This window comes from Dermacentor albipictus, chromosome 5 (assembly GCF_038994185.2).
Source record: "Dermacentor albipictus isolate Rhodes 1998 colony chromosome 5, USDA_Dalb.pri_finalv2, whole genome shotgun sequence".
NCBI lineage: Eukaryota > Metazoa > Arthropoda > Arachnida > Ixodida > Ixodidae > Dermacentor > Dermacentor albipictus.
The window spans coordinates 75,826,346-75,845,824 of NC_091825.1; the positions used below are offsets into that span (position 1 = coordinate 75,826,346).

Consider the following 19,479-nt stretch of genomic DNA (forward strand, 5'->3'; position numbering starts at 1 on the left):
TATTTAAATATGTGTTTCGAATGTTCGTGCTAGTAATGTCAGCATTTTCGAGTAAAAAAGAATTTTGCTATTTGCCACAGTTCATTTTTAAAAAGTTCGTAAAACCTTGAAATGGTCACTCCGTATATTTTAATTGCAGAGTTTAAGCAAATTTGTACTGCAGTTATGAATTCGGAACGATTGGCAACACATTGAAAAATGGGCCACCTAAGAACAAAGTGGTTACGCATAGTTTCACACTGTTCTTTGTAACGAGGGTTTCTGAGAGAAAAACAAGGAAAGCTAGGTGAACAAATTCAACTGTCCTGGGGCTCTGTTTGTGCAGAGATATCTTGAAACCCAAATTTAAAGAATGAAATATATGCCCCGGAATATACTATGGTAAGTTCATATAATGTTACAGTTAATTACCAAATCACTAATTGTGTTAATAAGAGCGCGGGCCTTTCCTTTAATCAACCTGACCGAGCACGACTGCTTTCTCTCCATTTTTCACTTTTTAAAATATATTTCTGATTGTATAGAAAAGCGTAGCTCGTGTAAACCATCAGCGCATTACACCAGCAAATATTATATTGCACATTTTTATCAAGTCTGAGCTAGGCGTAAGTTTCCAGAGTCTGTGGGCAGTTTGTGTTCAATTTAAGATTTATTTCTTGCACGAAAGATATGCCGATTTGTACAGGAAATGATGGTTAACAAGTGATCCAATGTTAGAACCGTCGATCAGAAGTGAAAAAAAAAAAGAAAGCGAAAATAATTGGCGTGAAACTCCGCCGGCACTGGCATGCTGCAGAGAGATATCTGAAGACTTGTGAGCAATTAAATAACCACGTATCTGGTTTTAAGGCATGGCGTATATAATAAAGCTCGATTGAGCGCGAGACATCCCGCATATTGTGCCTAAAACCCATATAATATTGAGAATGGCAGAAAACTTGGTGACTGGGTAATGCTGAGTTATTGAAAAGGCTCGCCGAACTATTGAGAAGGCGAAGAAGGAAGACGGGACACACGCTCCCATGCGCACGGTTCACTGGTTTCGCACTGTTCCTCGTTCTACGCGTCTTTTTTAAGCAATGGTAAATAAGAAGTAGCAAACATAGCGTAACGGTAGGACTCACCTTTCTTGGCCGATCGGAAAGTGTCTTCCGGGTCCAGCCTTTCGATGGCAAGACTGACGTGCGGTGCCCTGCTTGAAGCCGGAGCCGGGGGCCCTGTGCCGCCAGCCGTTGCCGTTGACGCCTCGCCGTCGTCGCTGGCGTTTAGGTTGGCTCGGTCGAGCGCTTGCCACAGCAGCTTCTCGTCTTCGGATGAGCCGGCGTGGTCGTACACGACACCTGTTCGCGAAGCAAGGGCGCGGTTGTTTGTTACGGGATGAGAAAGAAAGCATAAAACATTTACTTATAAAGACAACTCGTAGATATCTTTATTTACAATATAATTACGACCACGCACATTGCGAAAAATTGTGACACCATACGAGATATAATAATAAATGCAGAATCACGTTCGAGCGCCTCATCTTAGTGAAACTGTTATGTGCTAGCACACGTATATGCTGAAAGAGACGCTAAAAGGCATCATGGGGTATTACATGGGGCTGTTTTTCTGATACACGATATATTTTATTTAACTGGAGAACTTGTCCAATTAGAAAAATATATTGAGAAAAAAAACGACTTTTTCTTCCTTTAAAATTCCTGGCGAAAAAATTGGCACCGGTACGTCAGTATCACGTCATCAATTTCAATGTATATTCGCCTATTCTGGCAGCCTCCAACTTAATCAAAACTTGCTCAGGTGAGTCATCGCGTTGTTTAGTGCGCAACGTATTTTTTTCTGAGAGGCAAACTCCTAAGTAATTCAGTGTAGACTCTGTGCAAATCAACTGACGTCACGAGGATTGTCGCGAGACTTCTGTTTTTTTTTTATACCTTTCTTGGCATATCATGCCTCCAACAAATGCTAGATGAGCATTGTTAGGGATTTGTGAATTTAATTTTGGAGGTGCCTCACATCCCTGTTTATTGTTTTCTTAGTAGCCATTTTTTATTTACGTGACCATTTTCCTGTTCCTTATTAAACACGGCAAGAATGACAACAAGAACTATACAGCTATTTCCGAGTTCAAAGTGTCTCCACACCTGATGGAGTAACGGGAAAAGGGAAATAGAGTGCGCACGTCCAAGCGAGAACAGGAAAATAATAAAAGCAATCTAGATATATGGAGCGGCATGGAAAGTCTTGCTGCATTGTTCGGAGTGGTTTTGTGAAAGGTTACTAATTGTGTCGGTCGCACGAAACGATAAACGAAGTCCATTGCAATGTGATGGGACAGTCCCAGATAACCAAATAATAATCAGGCAGGGCAGCCGGGTGATCTGCATGTTTTTGCGCATTGTGACACATGGTTTACCGGTGCAGTCAACTTTAGATTGCAAAAAGCGGTAACATCTGTACAAATGCCAAGATTAGGTGTTACAACAAACTCCCAATCTTTCCCCCCCCCCCCTCCGCACCTAATCCGTTTAGAAGGACTGACAATTCATGTTTAAGGACCTAGTCTTGTATGACGCTCAGAAAAGCTCATACACCGAAATCTTTAAAGTGCAGCAGCGGCTTCAAAAAGCACGTGGAAATATTGTGAGCGGAATTGTACGACCTGAGTATTATCCAAAAAAAAAAGCGCCGCAGTTTCACCCGAAAGGTGAAGCATCAATTCTAATAGAAGATGGTTAGACAGCTTCAGGAAGTAAGGTTAGTCGTAGTAGTGGTAGGATAGTAGTAGTAGTAGTAGTAAGGTCGTGTACACTTGTAAACATTCGCTTACGAGCATGATGTCAGACGCATACAGGCAAATGTGCACACCTCTCCTTCGATGACCGGAGACACTCGCTGTCAAAACGCTGGCCTGAGGGAGAGCGGGATCAGCAGCGAGCGAATCGCCATTTGTACCGCCTCTCGCTTCAGCGCGAACTAAGCCAACTAAGTGGCAAGACCACAGTGTGCACGAAACCATCAGCCCTCGGCTGCCTCCGTGCGCCTAGATCATCTACCCACCGCAGAGGGGTTTGAAGGCAGATCCCGCAAAGCCGTGCTGAGCGGCGCCGAACGCAGCCACAGCCACTGTGGAACGCCCCCCTGCTAACTTGTGCGCGAGGGAAGATGGCACGCACGGTGGAGCACTATGAGTCGGGGCCAGACTAGCTGCCTTCGACGCAGCTTTTACCCCGTATTCCTCGCAACGCCTCGTACACGCCCTCTACTTCTTGTGGGAAATAAACCCAAACTCCGATTCAAATTCAAGGTGCACTAGCTGACCTCCAAGTGAGAAAGGACTCGCTAACGTCGCGCGCCATCTAGGACACATGGCGCGGGATAAGCGAGGGCCATCCGAAAGGGGGCCGCCGCCTTGGCGTATGTGCATCAGGGAAAGCACGTTCAAGTATAATAAATGAAATAACACGCTCCTAAGCTCATTTTTCTGCATTTACGTTTTTTTTTCCATTAGCGGGTATGCACTGTTTATGCTGAGAAAAACCCCTAAAGCGAATGTAGGCGCCTACGAATAGTCACCCCCCGCCTCAAAATAAATAAATAAATAAATAAATAAATAAATAAATAAATAAATAAATAAATAAATAAAACATGTAGATATTTAGGCGGCTGTTCTGATCGGTAGTTTGTAGTACGTTAAATTACCCCCTCATGTAATATTCACAACCAGTAATGAAGCTAGAAGCACAAATTCGAAACAGCCAAGCGTCTGTGCCAGACCCTTACTGAACTGGCATTGCCCGGAACCACGTGAGAAGACAGATTCTTGCACATGTAAGTGTTACACGTAGATTCCACACGTACACAATCTCTGCATTCCTTATGCACTGGTGCTAGACGAAGCAAAAACACTTTGTGGAAACGTTCACGCGAAGGCGTCCATTCTTTTCTGGAGGGATCCTAAAAGCCTAATTCATGGTACTTTCACTTCTTGCACTTACTAGCGGCTCACACAGATTGAATACCTAAAAATAGCCTGGTTGGCATTTATTGATTTAATTTCAATTTTACGACCATACACTATCACGTATTGTTGGGTATATTCTAACGTCCGCATGCTGGGAAGCCCGCATTTGCTGTAGCACGAGAAACAGGTTGAAATTTCTTTTTATTTATGAATAATTTAGTGCACGCCAACAACGAAGCAGGGAAGGTTTATTTTCGCGAGACATCATCGTGTTAAACCTAATTAATCCTGCATCGTGACTCACGAAGCTTCTAGGAGGATAAGCCTGTAGTTACGAAGTTGTGCGCGCGTTGCAATAAAATTAGCCTGTTGAGGCATATATTCCTAATCCACACCGGTGTACATTAACGATAAGGGAAGTAGTATCAGTAGTGTTCGATCAAATTTAGGTAATTCGCTGCGATGACCTAAAACAGATAAATCACATGATTGTCTGAGGGGCACTAGTGAGAGTACAGGTGTTTATTGAACAGAGATAACATGACTGTTTACAGAAGCACCCAGCCTGCGGACGCTGCAGAGAGAGCTGCAGAACAAGTATACAATAAGAGCGTTTTATTGGTGCGATAAAACATAGGACAAATACCCTCATGCATTGTAACGGTATACTAGAGTCTGCCATGCTGTCAATTAATTTCACACGCCTTGGTGCGCAAAACGTGTTTTGCAGGCAGGCTGTCTTCCTTGGAAGCGCACGGACTGTTAAGACCATCACCGACTATTCTTTGCATGACTTCTACCTCGTGTTAAAAGGCGGCGAAATGCATTTTTTTCATTATGCTTTAAATAGCTGGACGCAATGCTGGGGAAGCGCACGTAAAACGACCGCATGTTCTCATTTACCCAATAACTCAATTAACTCCCCGTAGTGGTGATGTTGATGACGATTTATTGGCATTTATTATTAAACCAAGCGGTGAAAAACAGTCACCTAGGGTGCGCTCGGAGATGGTTGTTCGGCGCGTTCGTTCGGTTACCGGTGCGCGCGATTGGCCTACTCCGCGCCGACGTCGCCAGCCGCGGGGTGCCGCCCCGTTTTTGGTGACGTCAAAATGACGACACGCTCCTGTCAATCATCCGCCCACCGAGCATTTTGTCCGAACGCGATGGGAGTTGAGAAGTTTGGAGCGATCATACGGCTTCGCATGGCGCGTCTGGTGGATTGGATTGGATCCAACAGGCGGCCTTTCCGGCTGCAGAATGGCACGTTTGCGAAACGCGTTTGAAGAAATGACAGAAAGTGAATTCCGGCGTCGTTTTTCTTTCTCGAAACAAATAATTCGTTGGTTGCACAGAGAAATCGACAACATCATAGGTGCCAGCGAGCCACTGGGATGTTGTCGCTGCCTCTTGAAAAGTGCGCCACTCTTCCCGTCGTTTTTTTTTCTTTTTCCTTCTCGCTGTGCGCGACACCACCTAGGGACGACGCAAAGAACCTAATAGTTATAAATTGCAGTAGTCACACGTACTGCTATTTGAAAACGTGTTTGGGCTTGAAAAGAAAAAATACATTTTTTTTAGACAAAGATTTCATTCAATTGGAAGACGAGAAACCTTTGGCTTTGTAGTATACTGTTTGCAAGCAGACGACAAATGACGGAGGTAAACTTCCGGGGAGGTGACCGCTTCCTGATTGGCTGCTCTCTCCGCCCCGCTGTCACAAATTTTGCATACTGCAACTTTGTGGCGTTGCAGCAACTGAACAGAACGCGTATCGAACAAAATATCTCCGATCGCGCCCCTAGCCTGCTTGAATTATTCGGGTATCCTACACATGCTTCTTATTCTAGAATTTTTGTATGCAACTCCTTAACAACTTTTCTTTTGGGTTTATTCATCAAAACTTCTCTATGTCTAACTTGTACTCCTGTACCTATGCCTGTAAGGCATCTGGTTATATCAATCTCTGCCCCGAGCTATTTCGCGCCATCTATCGGCTGAGCACCAGAAAGGTTACCGAGTTGCGGAGACGATCGCTCAATTACTCGACCGTACTGTTCTTGCAGTTCATACACCTCTTATATTTCTCCACCGCGGCATCGCGTATCCTCCCGCCTTCCTTTCTTGGGCGCGCGAGATGGAGCCACCCGGTCTCGCACACTTGCGCTTGCATCGATAGCAGACGGCGCTTGCATCCTTACCATACGGCGCGCGGCCGCTATAATATCGCACGTGGCCTTTTTACGAAACATCGCGGCCACGCCGATTTCGATGACAGAAATGTGGCTTGAATGTCTATATAATTGCGATCGCAATAAAAAATAGGAATCCTCGAAGTCAGCAGCACAGGAAAGTGGGAGCGAAGTATGCTCGTCCGCTCACCCGCCGTGGTTCCTTATTGGCTACGGTGTTGGGCTGGTAAACGTGATGTCGCGGGATCAAATCCCGGCCACGGCGGCCGCGTTTCGATGGGGGTGAACTGCGAAAACACCCGTGTACTTAGATTTAGGCGCACGTTAAACAACCCCAGGTGGTACAAATTTCCGGAGACTCCCACTATACGGCGTGCCTCATAATGAGAATACGGTTTTGGCACGTAAAACCCCATACTTTATTTTTTTTATATATTCGCCCACCGCAGAAATTGTGAAACAAGAACGATGTGCGTCTTAAGCAGAAGTGAGGGCAAGTTTCGCTACCCACCAAATTTCGGCCTTTTTATAGCAACTTCTCAAAATAAGAAGCTCGTGCAATGGCAGGTTGCTGCATTTGTGACTGCTGCAATTCCTAGTGCCAGCTAGTGATAGCGACAATGTGCTTCCTTCTTTCTTACTTTCGGTGTCCTGCTTACCTGCCCTCAGCGTGACAATTCCGTCTATTTCTCAAGGCATGAAACCAACTCGAAACGATGCAAAAAAAGTTATTTAGCTTTTAATGCGAAAGGATTATCTGCCCCATTACGCTGAAATCTAGCGCTGTGGTCGGCGGCGTGGCGGAATGATGGCCGCAAAAATGATTTACGGCAAAGTGTAGAAACACGTAAAACAATACTTAGATTGACGTTAAATTTCTTAGGGAGGTACCTGTAAACAAAGTAAACTAATGGCTTTGAAAACAATATTAGAACAATTTCAATCTGGGTAGGCATCGAACCCGCTTCTCCGTCACCACGGCACCTCCACGGTTCTGATTGACTCAATGTGTGCCTAATGCTTTCGTCATTGCGCACGTCACGTCGCAGCTATCTGGCTTACTAAATGTGTAGCTTAGTGCATGTGTCGTTGGGCAGGTCACGGTGCAGCCTGTGGGTAGGAGGTGGCGCCATCTAATGAGTGTATAAAACGATTGTATAAAATAAAAATAAATATAGGCCACTCGAACGCTGCTGAGGGGCCCTTCGAATTAGGAACGCATAGTGGGCAAGCGACCGCGTTTTCATTTGGCCTGACCGAGGCTCAGTTAAATCGCAGGTCAGAGATTGCGCATAAAAGGAACGCGTAGGAAACAAAACATTTCGCTAAACGAATTGTAACGATTTCGCATTCTCAAGCGTAAGCAGGCTTTAGTGTATCTACCGAATTGTTTTGAGATGCACTGGTTTGACAGGTTGATTAGTAGTGTCACCTCTTAAAGCAGGATAGTAAATACCATGTTTAAAATTATTGCTTTGTCATTTTATTTTTATTTTGCTTACTTTAGAGATTAAGAAGGCAATAATGAACCGGTAGCTTTGTAATAACCATTGTTCTTGCCTGACAAAGCTCACATTTAAAAAAAATTTCAAGCAGAAACTCCACTGGAGTTCTCTAAGTATGCGTAAGCATATTGCCACTTGCTCCTCTCATCAGAGATAGGTGGAATTCGGTGAAGGAAGGCCCCTGTGGAAACTGCCTGCCGCGACTAAAGAAGCGTATCGGAGATGTGGCGCACTTGGTATTATATTTTGGCAAACTTCGAATTTTTGTGATATCTACAATGGTTCAAGTTTGCCCTAGACGTGGTTCTAGAGGTGGCTTTTAGTCCACCGTTACCAACTCTTTCAACAGTCTTCTGAGAAACTCTTCTCTAACATTTTGGTACCGCTGGTGGAACACAGTCATATGGGCCAGATATATTCACCTCCTGCACGCGTGAATGTCTCTCTTTAGCGAGAAGCTGCCCAGGTGCGTAGTGTGGTTGGAACCTTTCATTACGTTCCTCAGTGTATTTCGCATCTGGACACCTGTGTTTGTTTTCCCAATGTTTTAACTTTCATTAGACTGCGTAGCATCTGTACATTTTCTTTTAATCTGCGTTAAAATGTAATATAACTAATTTTCGCATGACCCTACTGATAGTTACACGCAAGAGACACAAAAAACCAAGTGCCTTTAGCCGAGTCGCTAACACCCTCGGTTTCTGAGCGTGCGGGCGTGGCTTCGAAACACGGCACCGTCAACGTGGTTCCTTTCGAATTTATTTTGTTTTGTACATTATGCTTTTGCTTAAGAAAGCAATCTTTAATAACCCTACTCGCGACGTGAGAGGGATCCTCGCACTGGACCTCTCCAAGGCTTTCGACAGGGTCGCGCATAAACACATCCTGACAGAGATTTCGTCTCTCAACCTGGGCCAGCGGTTTCATGATTACACCAGATCCTTCCTCGCCGATCGCAAGGCACACCTTCGACTAGGCATGGTCACGGGAGGACCCTACGAACTAGGCACCTGCGGCACCCCGCAGGGCTCAGTCCTCACCCCACTCTTATTTAATATAGCCATGCACAAACTCTCCACTCGCCTCGCTGCAATTCCGAACGTGGGTCACGCCATTTATGCGGACGATATTACGATCTGGGCGCCGGGCGGATCGCTAGCCATGCTCGAACACTCGTTACAAAGCGCGTTGGAGGCTACCGAAGATTTTCTTCTAAACACAGGCCTTGAACTCTCCCCCGCTAAATCAGAGCTACTGTTATACCGCCAGTCCAGACAGGGGGTCAGAAATCTTGCGCCTCTGGAAACTCTGCCGGTAGAAATTCGAGCTAAAAATGGGCATCCCATACCGAGGAAGGACTCGGTCAAGATACTAGGTCTCCTCATTGATAACAAGGGCTGTAACTCGACGGCCCTCAACAGGCTCACTGGACAGGCTAGTAATGTCCTAAGACTTGTAGCCCGCGTCTCAAATCGAAGAGGCGGACTTAAAGAGGATAATTTGCTCAGAGCTTATCAGGCATTCTTCCTGAGTCGTGTCACCTACATCGCGCCGTACCTTAATTGGGGTAAAGCGGAAAAGGCCAAGCTCGACTCCCTAATCAGAAGCGGCCTCAAGCGCGTGCTCGGCCTTCCACAGTCCACAAGCACTGAAAAGCTGCTGGAGCTAGGACTTCATAACACCATCGATGAGTTAATAGAAGCTCACACAGCGGCTCAGATAATGAGACTTTCATCCACTAAGCCAGGGATTAAGATTTTAGAAGAAGCAGGAATCCAACCCAGACATGAGCCGGCGACCAAAGTTAGTTTGACCCGGGAAACCAGAGCTCACATCATGGTTGACCCCGTCCCGCGAAACATCCACCCAGTGCATAACCAAGGAAGAAGATTCGCGAGAGCCAAGTCCATCCTTAAAAAGATCAATCAGCAGAAGCTAGATGCCCTCTTTGTCGATGCTGCCAGATATGACAGTGGGGATAAGTTCGCTGTCTCGGTGGTAGACGCACGAGGCAACCTGGTAAATGCAGCCTCTGTTTACACTAAGTTTGCCCATGTGGCGGAGGAAGTGGCGGTCGCTCTGGCTTTTCACAGCTCAAAAGTTCCCGTTATCATCTTCTCGGACTCGCGTACCGCGGTTAGATCCTTCTCGTCCGCCCTCATATCTGAACAGGCGTACAGCATTGTGATCAAAGCACTACAAAGGACTAGGGAGAGTACCGAAGGAGGATACCAAATCTCGTGGTTCCCAGCCCATCTAGACAGCTCAATTAACCCGCTTGGATGTAATCCTAACGAGCAGGCCCACCGGAGAGCGCGCGATTTCACGCACCGCGCTGTCGCGGGTAGCCAGGCTTTGAACGAGGTCAACATTCACAAAGATCCATTAAGTACATTCCACGAAATTGTTTCTCATTATCGACTAGGCAGGAGGACATTTCCACCCCCTCACCCCAAATTGAACAAACCTCAGGCTACCACATTAAGACTCCTGCAAACCCGTACATATCCCACTCCTCGGTCTCTTCACAGGATAGATACTGAACACTCACAGTCGTGCCCCAAATGTGGTCATGACTCATGCTCCTTTGACCACATGCTCTGGCTGTGCCCAGCCCTTAACGCCTCTCCACCCATCACGAAAGAACAATGGCAGGACTCTCTCAAGAGCAGCAATCTCAACATTCAACTCCAGGCTGTCCAGAGGGCCCACGACATTGCCGCGGGACTTGATCTCCCGGTTCCATCGTGGGCGGAGCCACCGACTTGATCTTCGGGAGCCTTCGGTTTGGCTCCCCGAGGTCTCAGTCCCTCAGGACTCAAATAAAGTTCTTGCCATGTCATGTCATGTACATTATTTTTTTATAGCGATTCGTCTTACGTCACGGCCGGTCGGGCGGCTTTTCTCGTTGGGCCTGCGTAGAAATGGCCGAACATTTAGAAGTTGTGTGACCTCCGAAATATTACATGCAGGTAAGTGCTCGATCTCAGCAATTCGTCTTACACTCAAGTAAGCATGTTTTAAGGCTTTGCAAGCGGCACGCACCGCCTGCTGCTGTTAAAACAAATGCCATCTTCTCGAAAAGCCTGCCCATTTATAGCTTTCTTGCTCGGAAAACGGAAGATCAAACTGAATTTATTATACAGGAGCTGGGGCCAAGCGTAAATATCTTTCGAAAGCTTGAATGTTTACTTTTAGACTGCGTAAGTCAAAGAGACTTCAGGCGTGGCCTGTCTCTTTGTTTATTTGTTCATCCGTCCCTCCTTCATGTTGACTTGCTACAAAGACAAGAAATCGATTAAGGCCATTAGCTTCTGGCGGCAACCCTGTACCAGTTTTCACTTTCGCGCTCGCAGCCCAGCGGCAGCAGCAGCTGCCGGAGGGTCGCGAGGTCAAGCAGGTCTCAATCTTGGCACAGTCGACGAAGTGCTTTAGTAATGTGTCAGTGTTTGAGCGCGCGCACACGCTATTTCGCTCGCTTTTAACGGTGTTAGGTAAACACGACTGGAATCAATTCGCTCACGTTTTGAAGGACTCGTTGCTCGGTATGATGCGATTGTCTATAGTTCGAATGTCTTCTTTTTCATGTGGTACTTGAGTAGCGTTCATGCGATTCAACCGAGTCTCGTCTCGACAAGAAATCAAATTCATCCCTTTCTCCCCACCCATGCGCTTAACTATGATGCGGATACGTCGAAAGCGGGCAGACTTGGGTACCGCCCGTGTATTCTCGAAGAGAGCATCGGAATTTCTCTACAAATATTGCAGTCCTTGAAGTCGTTCAGCAAAGCAGAGTGAGCGCTGGAAAAATTGAGGCAATGACGTCAAAACAGAGTACACAGTATGTAAACTGTCCTGGAGAAATCTCTGAAAGTGCTCTACTTTTTTGTTTTCTTTGTGTGTGTCTTTATTGCATGAGATGTTGCTCAGAGAAAAGTTATGATTGTTGCAACGAGGTTAGGGAAGTTGAATGTTTCAGGCACTCAATATGAACGTTACAAATTATTTCAGACGATTATTTATTTATTTATTTATTTATTTATTTATTTATTTATTTATTTATTTATTTACTTGCGTTGTGTTGCAGTGAAACTATGCGCACAACCCAGCGTACCGAGTTGAACCAGTGGTACCGAGTTGAACCAGCAATTCTCCAGCAGAAGTTTGCGGTTTCTTTAACAAGCAAAAATTCGGAAAATTTCGGGGCAAATGTGTGGCGAGCCGTATTTTTAGACTAGACGATCCTTGGCTCTCTAGTTTTGTAGCTCAACAGGAATCTGAAGTTAGTCTTTAGGAGATTACGAGTAATAATCTCGAAAGCATCCACGAGTGCATGTTTTTATTACCATTACTATATTTTGTGGGTGGCAAATGTTACCCAGTTGGTCTCTCCGGAAGCGTGCGCGCACCGTCGGCGGCGGCCGCTGCAAGCGCTCTCTCCGCTGGTGGCTGGGCGCAAAGCATTGTGGGAGAAGGGAGCGCCGGCCCGCGCTCCGATAGCTCGCTGAAGGCAAGGCGACGAGATCCGGCGACCACGGCGACGGGCGCTCCGACTTCCCATATTGCCTTCCGGCCACCGGCGACGGTGCACCGTTATTTCTGGAAAGGTCCCTTGGATTGTCTACAAGTAGCATGCGTGCATTTTATGGTATTACTTGTTCTGCGCATATAGCGAATGGGTTGTAGCATGGAAATGGCGTTCGCTGATTATGCCGGAATCTGCGCACGCTAAGTGCAGGTTACTGGTGGCAATGTTGCTGAATAAGCGTTTTAATTCGGCAGGTGAGCGATGCTGAAACAAGTAATTGCTGTTACAAGCTTAAGAACTTCATCCTTTCTTTTTTTGTCTTTGAGCTTGATATAGCCACAGGAACGAAAAGACATGTCGCTTCTGCTATCGGCTTTGACCGGAAGCTTTCAATATGGGCCCAGTATGGAAACGATATCCAGAGTGGGCTTGCTAACATTATAGCCATGGTTAAAATATGTTTGGTACCATTTTTCAACTTCCTTTTATTTTGTAGCGCAAAAGAAAGCTTACCATTTGAAGTGCTTAATAGTGCTGTGGTTTCCCTAAAAAAGCGAGGGGAAATTTTTAAAACTGATTTCTTCATCTTCGTAGTGTCTTTTTAAAGCTGTGTAGGGAAAACAAGAAAACTAATTGCTGGATGCGGTGGCAATCTCTGACGTCATGCATCAATACACTTTTCGGACCACAGTGACTCCGTTCGTTTGCCCAAGACGGCGCCAAGACTTCTTTCAACACGCGCTTGTGTAAAACGCAAGAAATTACTGTCCTCCCTAAGAAACGTTAACAGAAGGGCATAAAATAGAATTTTAGGTAATACAACATTGCATACAAGCAAAATACCTCTCTCTGTGCGGCTTTGTTGTGGCATGAGGGTAAACGGATTGTTTGCGCTGTTTCACCGCCACGCTGCAGCATATAACATTCTTATAACATAACATCTAACATAACATCTATAATAATATGACACAAAGCCTTCTCATTCCCACCATGCTCTTAATATAAGATTCAAGCGGTGTACAGTTCCTTTATTCGTATGCCGTTGCGCTTTAGAAATACACAACCAAATAGGTGTAGTTGATTATGGAGGAAATCAAGCATTCTTACATTACTTAAATTTACTATGAGCCAATAATAAGCAACACACTTCTCATGCACAAACAATAGGGCAAAACTTCAAATAAGAGCACGATGTATAGCATTCCAGGGAACATACACCTGAGCAGTCTCCAGCTTCCAACTTGTTGCGTAGCCATTTTTCTGCGTCCTGTAAAAGCCCACGAAACATTAAAAAAAAGACCACTTGCCGCACCTCTTTTACGCCGCGATGGCACTGCTCTCTCAAACGCACCGGGTATGAACTAATAGCCCACCTGGCCTCGTCTAAAAACCCTCGATCCACGCGCGAGCGTCGCTTTTGCTGAGTAACGCCAATACTTTATGTGCCTCCTCTTGCGTCAGCAGTTTCTGGTTTCACTGTACACGCACTTCTATTTGTACGCCACAGTAAGATGGCTAGCAGCATTACCTTACAAAGGTTGACCTTCGGCCTTGTTTGGTAGATCATTGCAACGTGCATAAAGCGCTTGACTAGACGGGGACGTTGTGTCACGTCCTCCGTATTGTACCCATTCTTTTAAAGTGCCTTTCACTGTAGTTGCAGAAAGCACACGTCGGAGACGTCCATTCCGCGGAGAACCAGAAGCCGAGATAAAGCAAGTTCGGCTTGACGTGGGAAGCTTAGGAAACGAGTGAGGGAGGAGCGCGAAGGAAAAGGGTGGTTTGGTGGTAACTGACCTGGTCGGCGCAAACGTGTGTGAAGGTGTTTGAGCCTCGTCGGCTTCCAGGTGTGTGTATCGCTATTGTGAACCACCCTGAGGAAAGCACATAAATGGCGTAAATCACACCACCAATGCGTCGTTTCTGCCTTTGTTTACACGAGGCTAGATGCGCTGTTCGTTCATATTTGACAAGGTTGAGACCACTGCAAACGCGGTGCGCAAATAGGCATGTCACGTGCTTCTTTCTTTTCGCATATTTCGCGGTCTCTTTTACGACGCCGAAAAATATAACGTAACTAGTACGAAGTTGCAAGTTGCTACGTCGGAAATTCTCTAGAGGGTGCGGCAATCTTCTTTTCGTTAGTCTTAGTGCAAAGTTATTACATTCGTGCGAGGTTGGTTATTAAATTTTCATTCATTGGTGAAAGTAAGCAGAGCACGCAAAATAGTCTGACGTGCTCGCTAGACTAGCCAACTACATGGATTTGTTAGTGCACTCTTAGGCTGTAACAGAATGTGCTGAAACGCTGAGTTAATTTAACGGTGACGCCATGGAACTCAGTTTAGGCAAGCTTGTCGCCGTTGTTTCTTGCAACGCTCCTCCATTTCAGCGTTCAGATGACTTGTAGTAAGTGTCGACGTAAAATCACTGGTTATTTCCATCTACTAGCTCAACATCAGCTATGCATGTGAAGGTGTCGTGGTTAACGCACCACGCAACCTTTGTGCTGACAGGTAAGTGGTGCTTGCGAACAATGCATGTCAACGTAATAAGCTAATTTTGTCCAGCTGCGCCGCCACAATAGGGGACCTAGAGGCTAGAAAGCCGCACGGACATAACTAAAGCTCGTTCCAGTGTACCGAAGGATAACCACAGACACAAGTGAGTAGCGTTGTCTTGATCATTTTGCAAAGAGTTTCACTAGCGATGCCGTAGACACAAAGCCAGACATAGTGAAATATCAGACTGTGAAGAAGCTTTCTAGAACTCCTGGTAAAGCCAGTTTTCTTTGTTCTGCAAACATTGATACCGCAGCGTTTTTACCGTTGAAATAGACAACCAGCTGTCGCCAGCCCTGGAACAACGAATGGCATTACAACATACAAAGCACCTTGCAAAGCTCCGTAAGTAACTGACGCGCAAGGGACAAAGCAGTTATTTTAAATGTGCCTTCACAAGTGTTTATATAGTGTGTACAGCTTTTCTCCATAATATGCTGGAAAATGGCTCTTGACTTTGGTTGAGATGGAAGCAACCTCAAGCATTTGCTCACCGTTCATGTTGTTGACCTGTGTCGCAGCTGTAAGCAATTTGCGAACGTTGTGCCAAAACGAGAAAAATGCTGCGTGCATAGAGACGAGAACAAGTGAACATGCGATGAGAATGTGCCATGGTGCTCAGTGAAAGAACGAGGCTTCGTAAAAACAATTCTGGCCCTGACTTTTCTACAGTGCTGTGAGGCATAATAAAGTATTTCACAAGTTGTTTCAGCCCTAAAACAGTGAGCTTGTTGTTGCATACCCCCGGGGATTCTTCTTTAGCTGGGCAGGTTATACTCTCAGTGCCAAGAAAGACGTGTGATTCATTAGGAAACTCTTATATAATACAATATATATATATATATATACATAGCTCTTTGGTTGGAATGTCTCGATCGTACAACATGCGTCTGCGAGTCAGTGTGGGACTGTATTGTTCCTCTGTTAGACATCTTTCCTTCTATTGGTCACAACCCGAAACCAGGGTCTGCACTTGCTAACAGATGCATAAAAGACGAGAGACAATTTTTTGAGCACCAAATGGACATGATTCGCCACGAAGCTTAACGTTACCGAGCATCTTAGGTCCAATGCCCGGCCCTTCAAAACAGCGACGGGTTTTGGATTCATTGTTCAAATACCTGACAGAAATTGGTCAAATAGGAAAACTTTAAAAATTGCATCCTTCCTATACAAAAGCCTAAATTTACCCGCCATGTCACGTGTAAAAATTAGTATCAGGTCCACTAGGACATTTCATATTTATTTTTATCCTTTTTTTTCTCCCACTCTTTTCTGGAATCTTTTAATCCCTTTCCCCATCCCTATACAGAGTAGCATGCCAGCGGTTATATACGTGCCGGCAAAATTCTCTGTTCTTCTAATAAAGAGCTCTCTCTGTCTCTCTCTCTCTCTCTGAAAGCCTCCAGTGATATTTCTTGTTTACTCTTTCCCTCCGAATGTAGAGTGGCTATAATAAGCCATTCCTCTCTCTCTCTCTCTATCTCTCTATGATTGCTGATATGTGCTTGTCGTTATTTTATTTCTGCAGTGTTAATGACGAAACCATTTTCTAATGATTGCTTATAAAGTTTTATTGCGCAAGCATTTTTTGACGAGGTAGCCAGCAAGATCTGTCCGTAACGCGAACACTGCCACACCCTTTATCGCAAGATAAATGCATAATTGGCGGTATTGAGACATAAAAGCTTGATATTATGTCAAAGTGAATGATTGGTAGATTTACAGCGATAAAGAAGGCACGTCAAATGAAATAAAAACAAACGTCGTAGCACAAAAATAAAATAAAAAAGGAAATACTCTGTACTCTAATTTGGACAGAAGATAAACAAAGAAGATGACGCAGCTGAAGAACATGCAACCACGGCGACACAGGAACGGCGAGACATTCAAAGAGGAGGAGAAGCAGGTTCACAGCCTCCACAGAAGCAATGCAGGTTGTTTTACTCACAAAAATAAAGTTGCACAGAACGCAACAATAGAAGAAGTTTGTAATCCTGTGATTGTATGGAATGAAACTGTGTTTAGTACTTCATGATATGGTCTAAGCAGGTGTGATAAACAACAAAATGTTACAGTAATTCTGAGAATTGACTTCTACTGCGTAGCGATGGGTAGACATACATTAGCTGGGAAAGGCAAGTAATCAAAATTGAAGTAAGAGCCGAACCAAAGAATGCTTACGCATTTGTAGACAATTTTTAGATTTTCTGTAGCATGTCTTTATTAATTCCATTCGCATTCTTAGGTAACTGGGCATATAAATTTTGGCATGCGGTGCTCTTAAATCAAGTGCTTTGGCATTAACATTAGTGACTGAACGTGTGCTACAAGGTTTGTGGCGATCTTCAGTGAGCCCCGTTCACGCCAAGTTGGGTCACGTGGCATGCAACTTTGGATATGTGGTGTTTTTATGTGAATCTCGTTGACGCCGGCTTGTTTACTGGGTAGGTATTGCGGTTTAATTGTCCTCTTTTAGGGAAAATCGGGGCACAGAGTAGGTGCCACTGTGTATATGAGACCCTTCAAAGAACCTTTCTGACGCCAGGTTTGGTCACAGGGTAATTACCACTGGTTATGTGCCGCTCTTCAATAAAGACCCTTATATGCCACCTTGCATAGCAATTCGTATATAAAGCATCTCATCTAAAATTACCTACAAGCCACTTTAAATATTTCTGATATCACTACATTCCCCAATCATCTGAAGGATACATGAACTGCCAATGTTTTCAGTTGCATCGTTACGATTGGCCTTCTTAGGATACTTCACGCCCTTTCCGGTATGCATCTATGTTTCTATGCCCGAGACTGTTTTCCCGCCAAATTTGTTGACTGGTTAGTCGAGGGCCTCATGGGCATGCCATCGTGCTGCTATGCCGAGGAATCTGTGTTAGAAATCAACCGGTGGATCAACATGAATACTTATTAAGTGACACTGCGTATTGGTCGCTCTCTAATTTACTTTTCGGCACCTACTTAGATATATGCAACTCTTTAATCTTTATTTAATGAAACTCTTTTAGAGAGAGAGGGAAAGCATATTTGTAATGAAGTGGGGAGACTTCCTCGTAAGGTGGAGCCCTTAGTTGAGGTCCCCATTGGCTCGCGCCACTTCACCTACCGGATCAGCCGTCGCTGCACTTGCGGCTCTATAGGCTGGTCAGTGCCGTCTCCCAGGAGTACGGTTAAGGTCAAGGAATAGGGGAGTAACCCGGAGAGTGTGGGCCTTCCTAGGTGCAATGGTATACAGTGGGCTTTGCTCCGCAGTAGAGACAGTGTGTGGGATATTGTGTGGGGTGGAAGGGGTGAAGATAAGATAGACAGGGAAATAGAGTAAGTTGAAGCTGTCACCACGCGACGTCATCTTCCTGGTTAAGAGAATTATGTGGAGGGCGTGAGGAAGTGTCTTGTATCTCTGTAATGTTGTAGAGTTTCAGTGTACTTCGTTGGTTCTGTAGGAGCGTCGCCATGGTTGGACAGCTCTTCCAAAGGCACCCCGTTAACGAGCTATCGTGCTACCGCGTCAGCACGTTCATTACCATAGAAAGAAGTGCACCCAGTTATCCGGATGATGCGCACCCTGTCTAACCCTGTGGGTTGTAATGATGTAAGGATGTGTGTGTAGTGTGTAATGCGTGCCCATCCCTTGTGCCAGAGTCCTGCAGGCGGTATGTGAATCAGTGGCCACTGTGATGGGTCCATCCGTTCAATTGGCTTGTAGCGGCAGCAGCATCGGCGTCGCACGAGAGTTGACGCGGACGCTCGCGTCTACACGAGGCTCGAGCGGCTGGCGCGTTCCGGCGCGGGCTAGCGTTCCAAAGATCATTAAAAAGAATGCTACGCTAAGCGACGGAGTGTCGGTTCTTCCTCTCCTGCGAGAGCCCGACTTTACCGGTCTACGTGGTCGCTCGTCGCCACAGTTTGGTGAACCCGGACGTGATATTGCCATACGCTCCTGTGGTAGAGACGACCATGGACCAGACCGACGCTACGAGAGCTCAAGGCCAGAACCATTCCGAGGAACGCGGTGAGCCCTCCTGTTCCGCCATCGCTGTCCGCCTCCCACAGTACTGGGACCAGCATCCTTCGGCGTGGTTTCTTCAGGCCGAAGCGCAATTTCAAGTCGCTGGTATCCGCTCTCAAGCCTCGAAGTTCCATTACGCCGTCGCAGCACTCTCGCCCGCCGCCATTGACGAGGTAGCAGATTTGTTGAACTCCCCATTGTCTGCCGCCGCCTATGACGATCTCAAGGCAGCACTGCTACAGCGCACAGCAGCTTCACAGCGTTCTCGCATCCAGCAGCTTCTATCCGCTGAAGAACTCGGCGACCGACGCCCTAGTCAACTTCTTCGCCGAATGAGCCAGCTGCTCGGAAACAACGCGAGATCCGTCGATGACACGCTGTTGCGCGAATTGTTTTTGCAACGACTCCCGGCTAACGTGCAGATGGTCCTGGCGGCAGCCTCTACCATGGACCTTACCGGACTTGCCGCTTTGGCCGACAAAGTCATGGAAGTAGCCACCCCAACCATCGCAGCCACGTCACCGTCTCCGGGTGACAATACAACCGCTCTGCAAACTCTTCCCTGCTCTTCCGCAGTGCACTCTCCGCTCGACTCCTTGTGTGAGCGCCTGGAACGCATCATCTGTGGAGCGGAACATCGTCGCGCGTCTCGTCGCCCTCGCAGCCGTAGTTCCAGCAGATCAAGACGCACGGGCACTC

The 19,479-nt window shown here is 46.1% G+C and overlaps 1 protein-coding gene across 1 annotated transcript in view; it reads right to left on the bottom strand.

Annotated features, from left to right (window-relative positions):
• Positions 1–19,479, bottom strand: part of LOC135899751 (glutamate receptor ionotropic, kainate 2-like) — a 166,695-nt gene that overhangs the window by 54,970 nt on the left and 92,246 nt on the right. Inside the window, exon 2 of the mRNA XM_065429082.2 lies at positions 1,125–1,340. Within this exon, the coding sequence (XP_065285154.1) occupies positions 1,125–1,340 (216 nt within the window). The remainder of the gene's footprint in view (positions 1–1,124; positions 1,341–19,479) is intronic.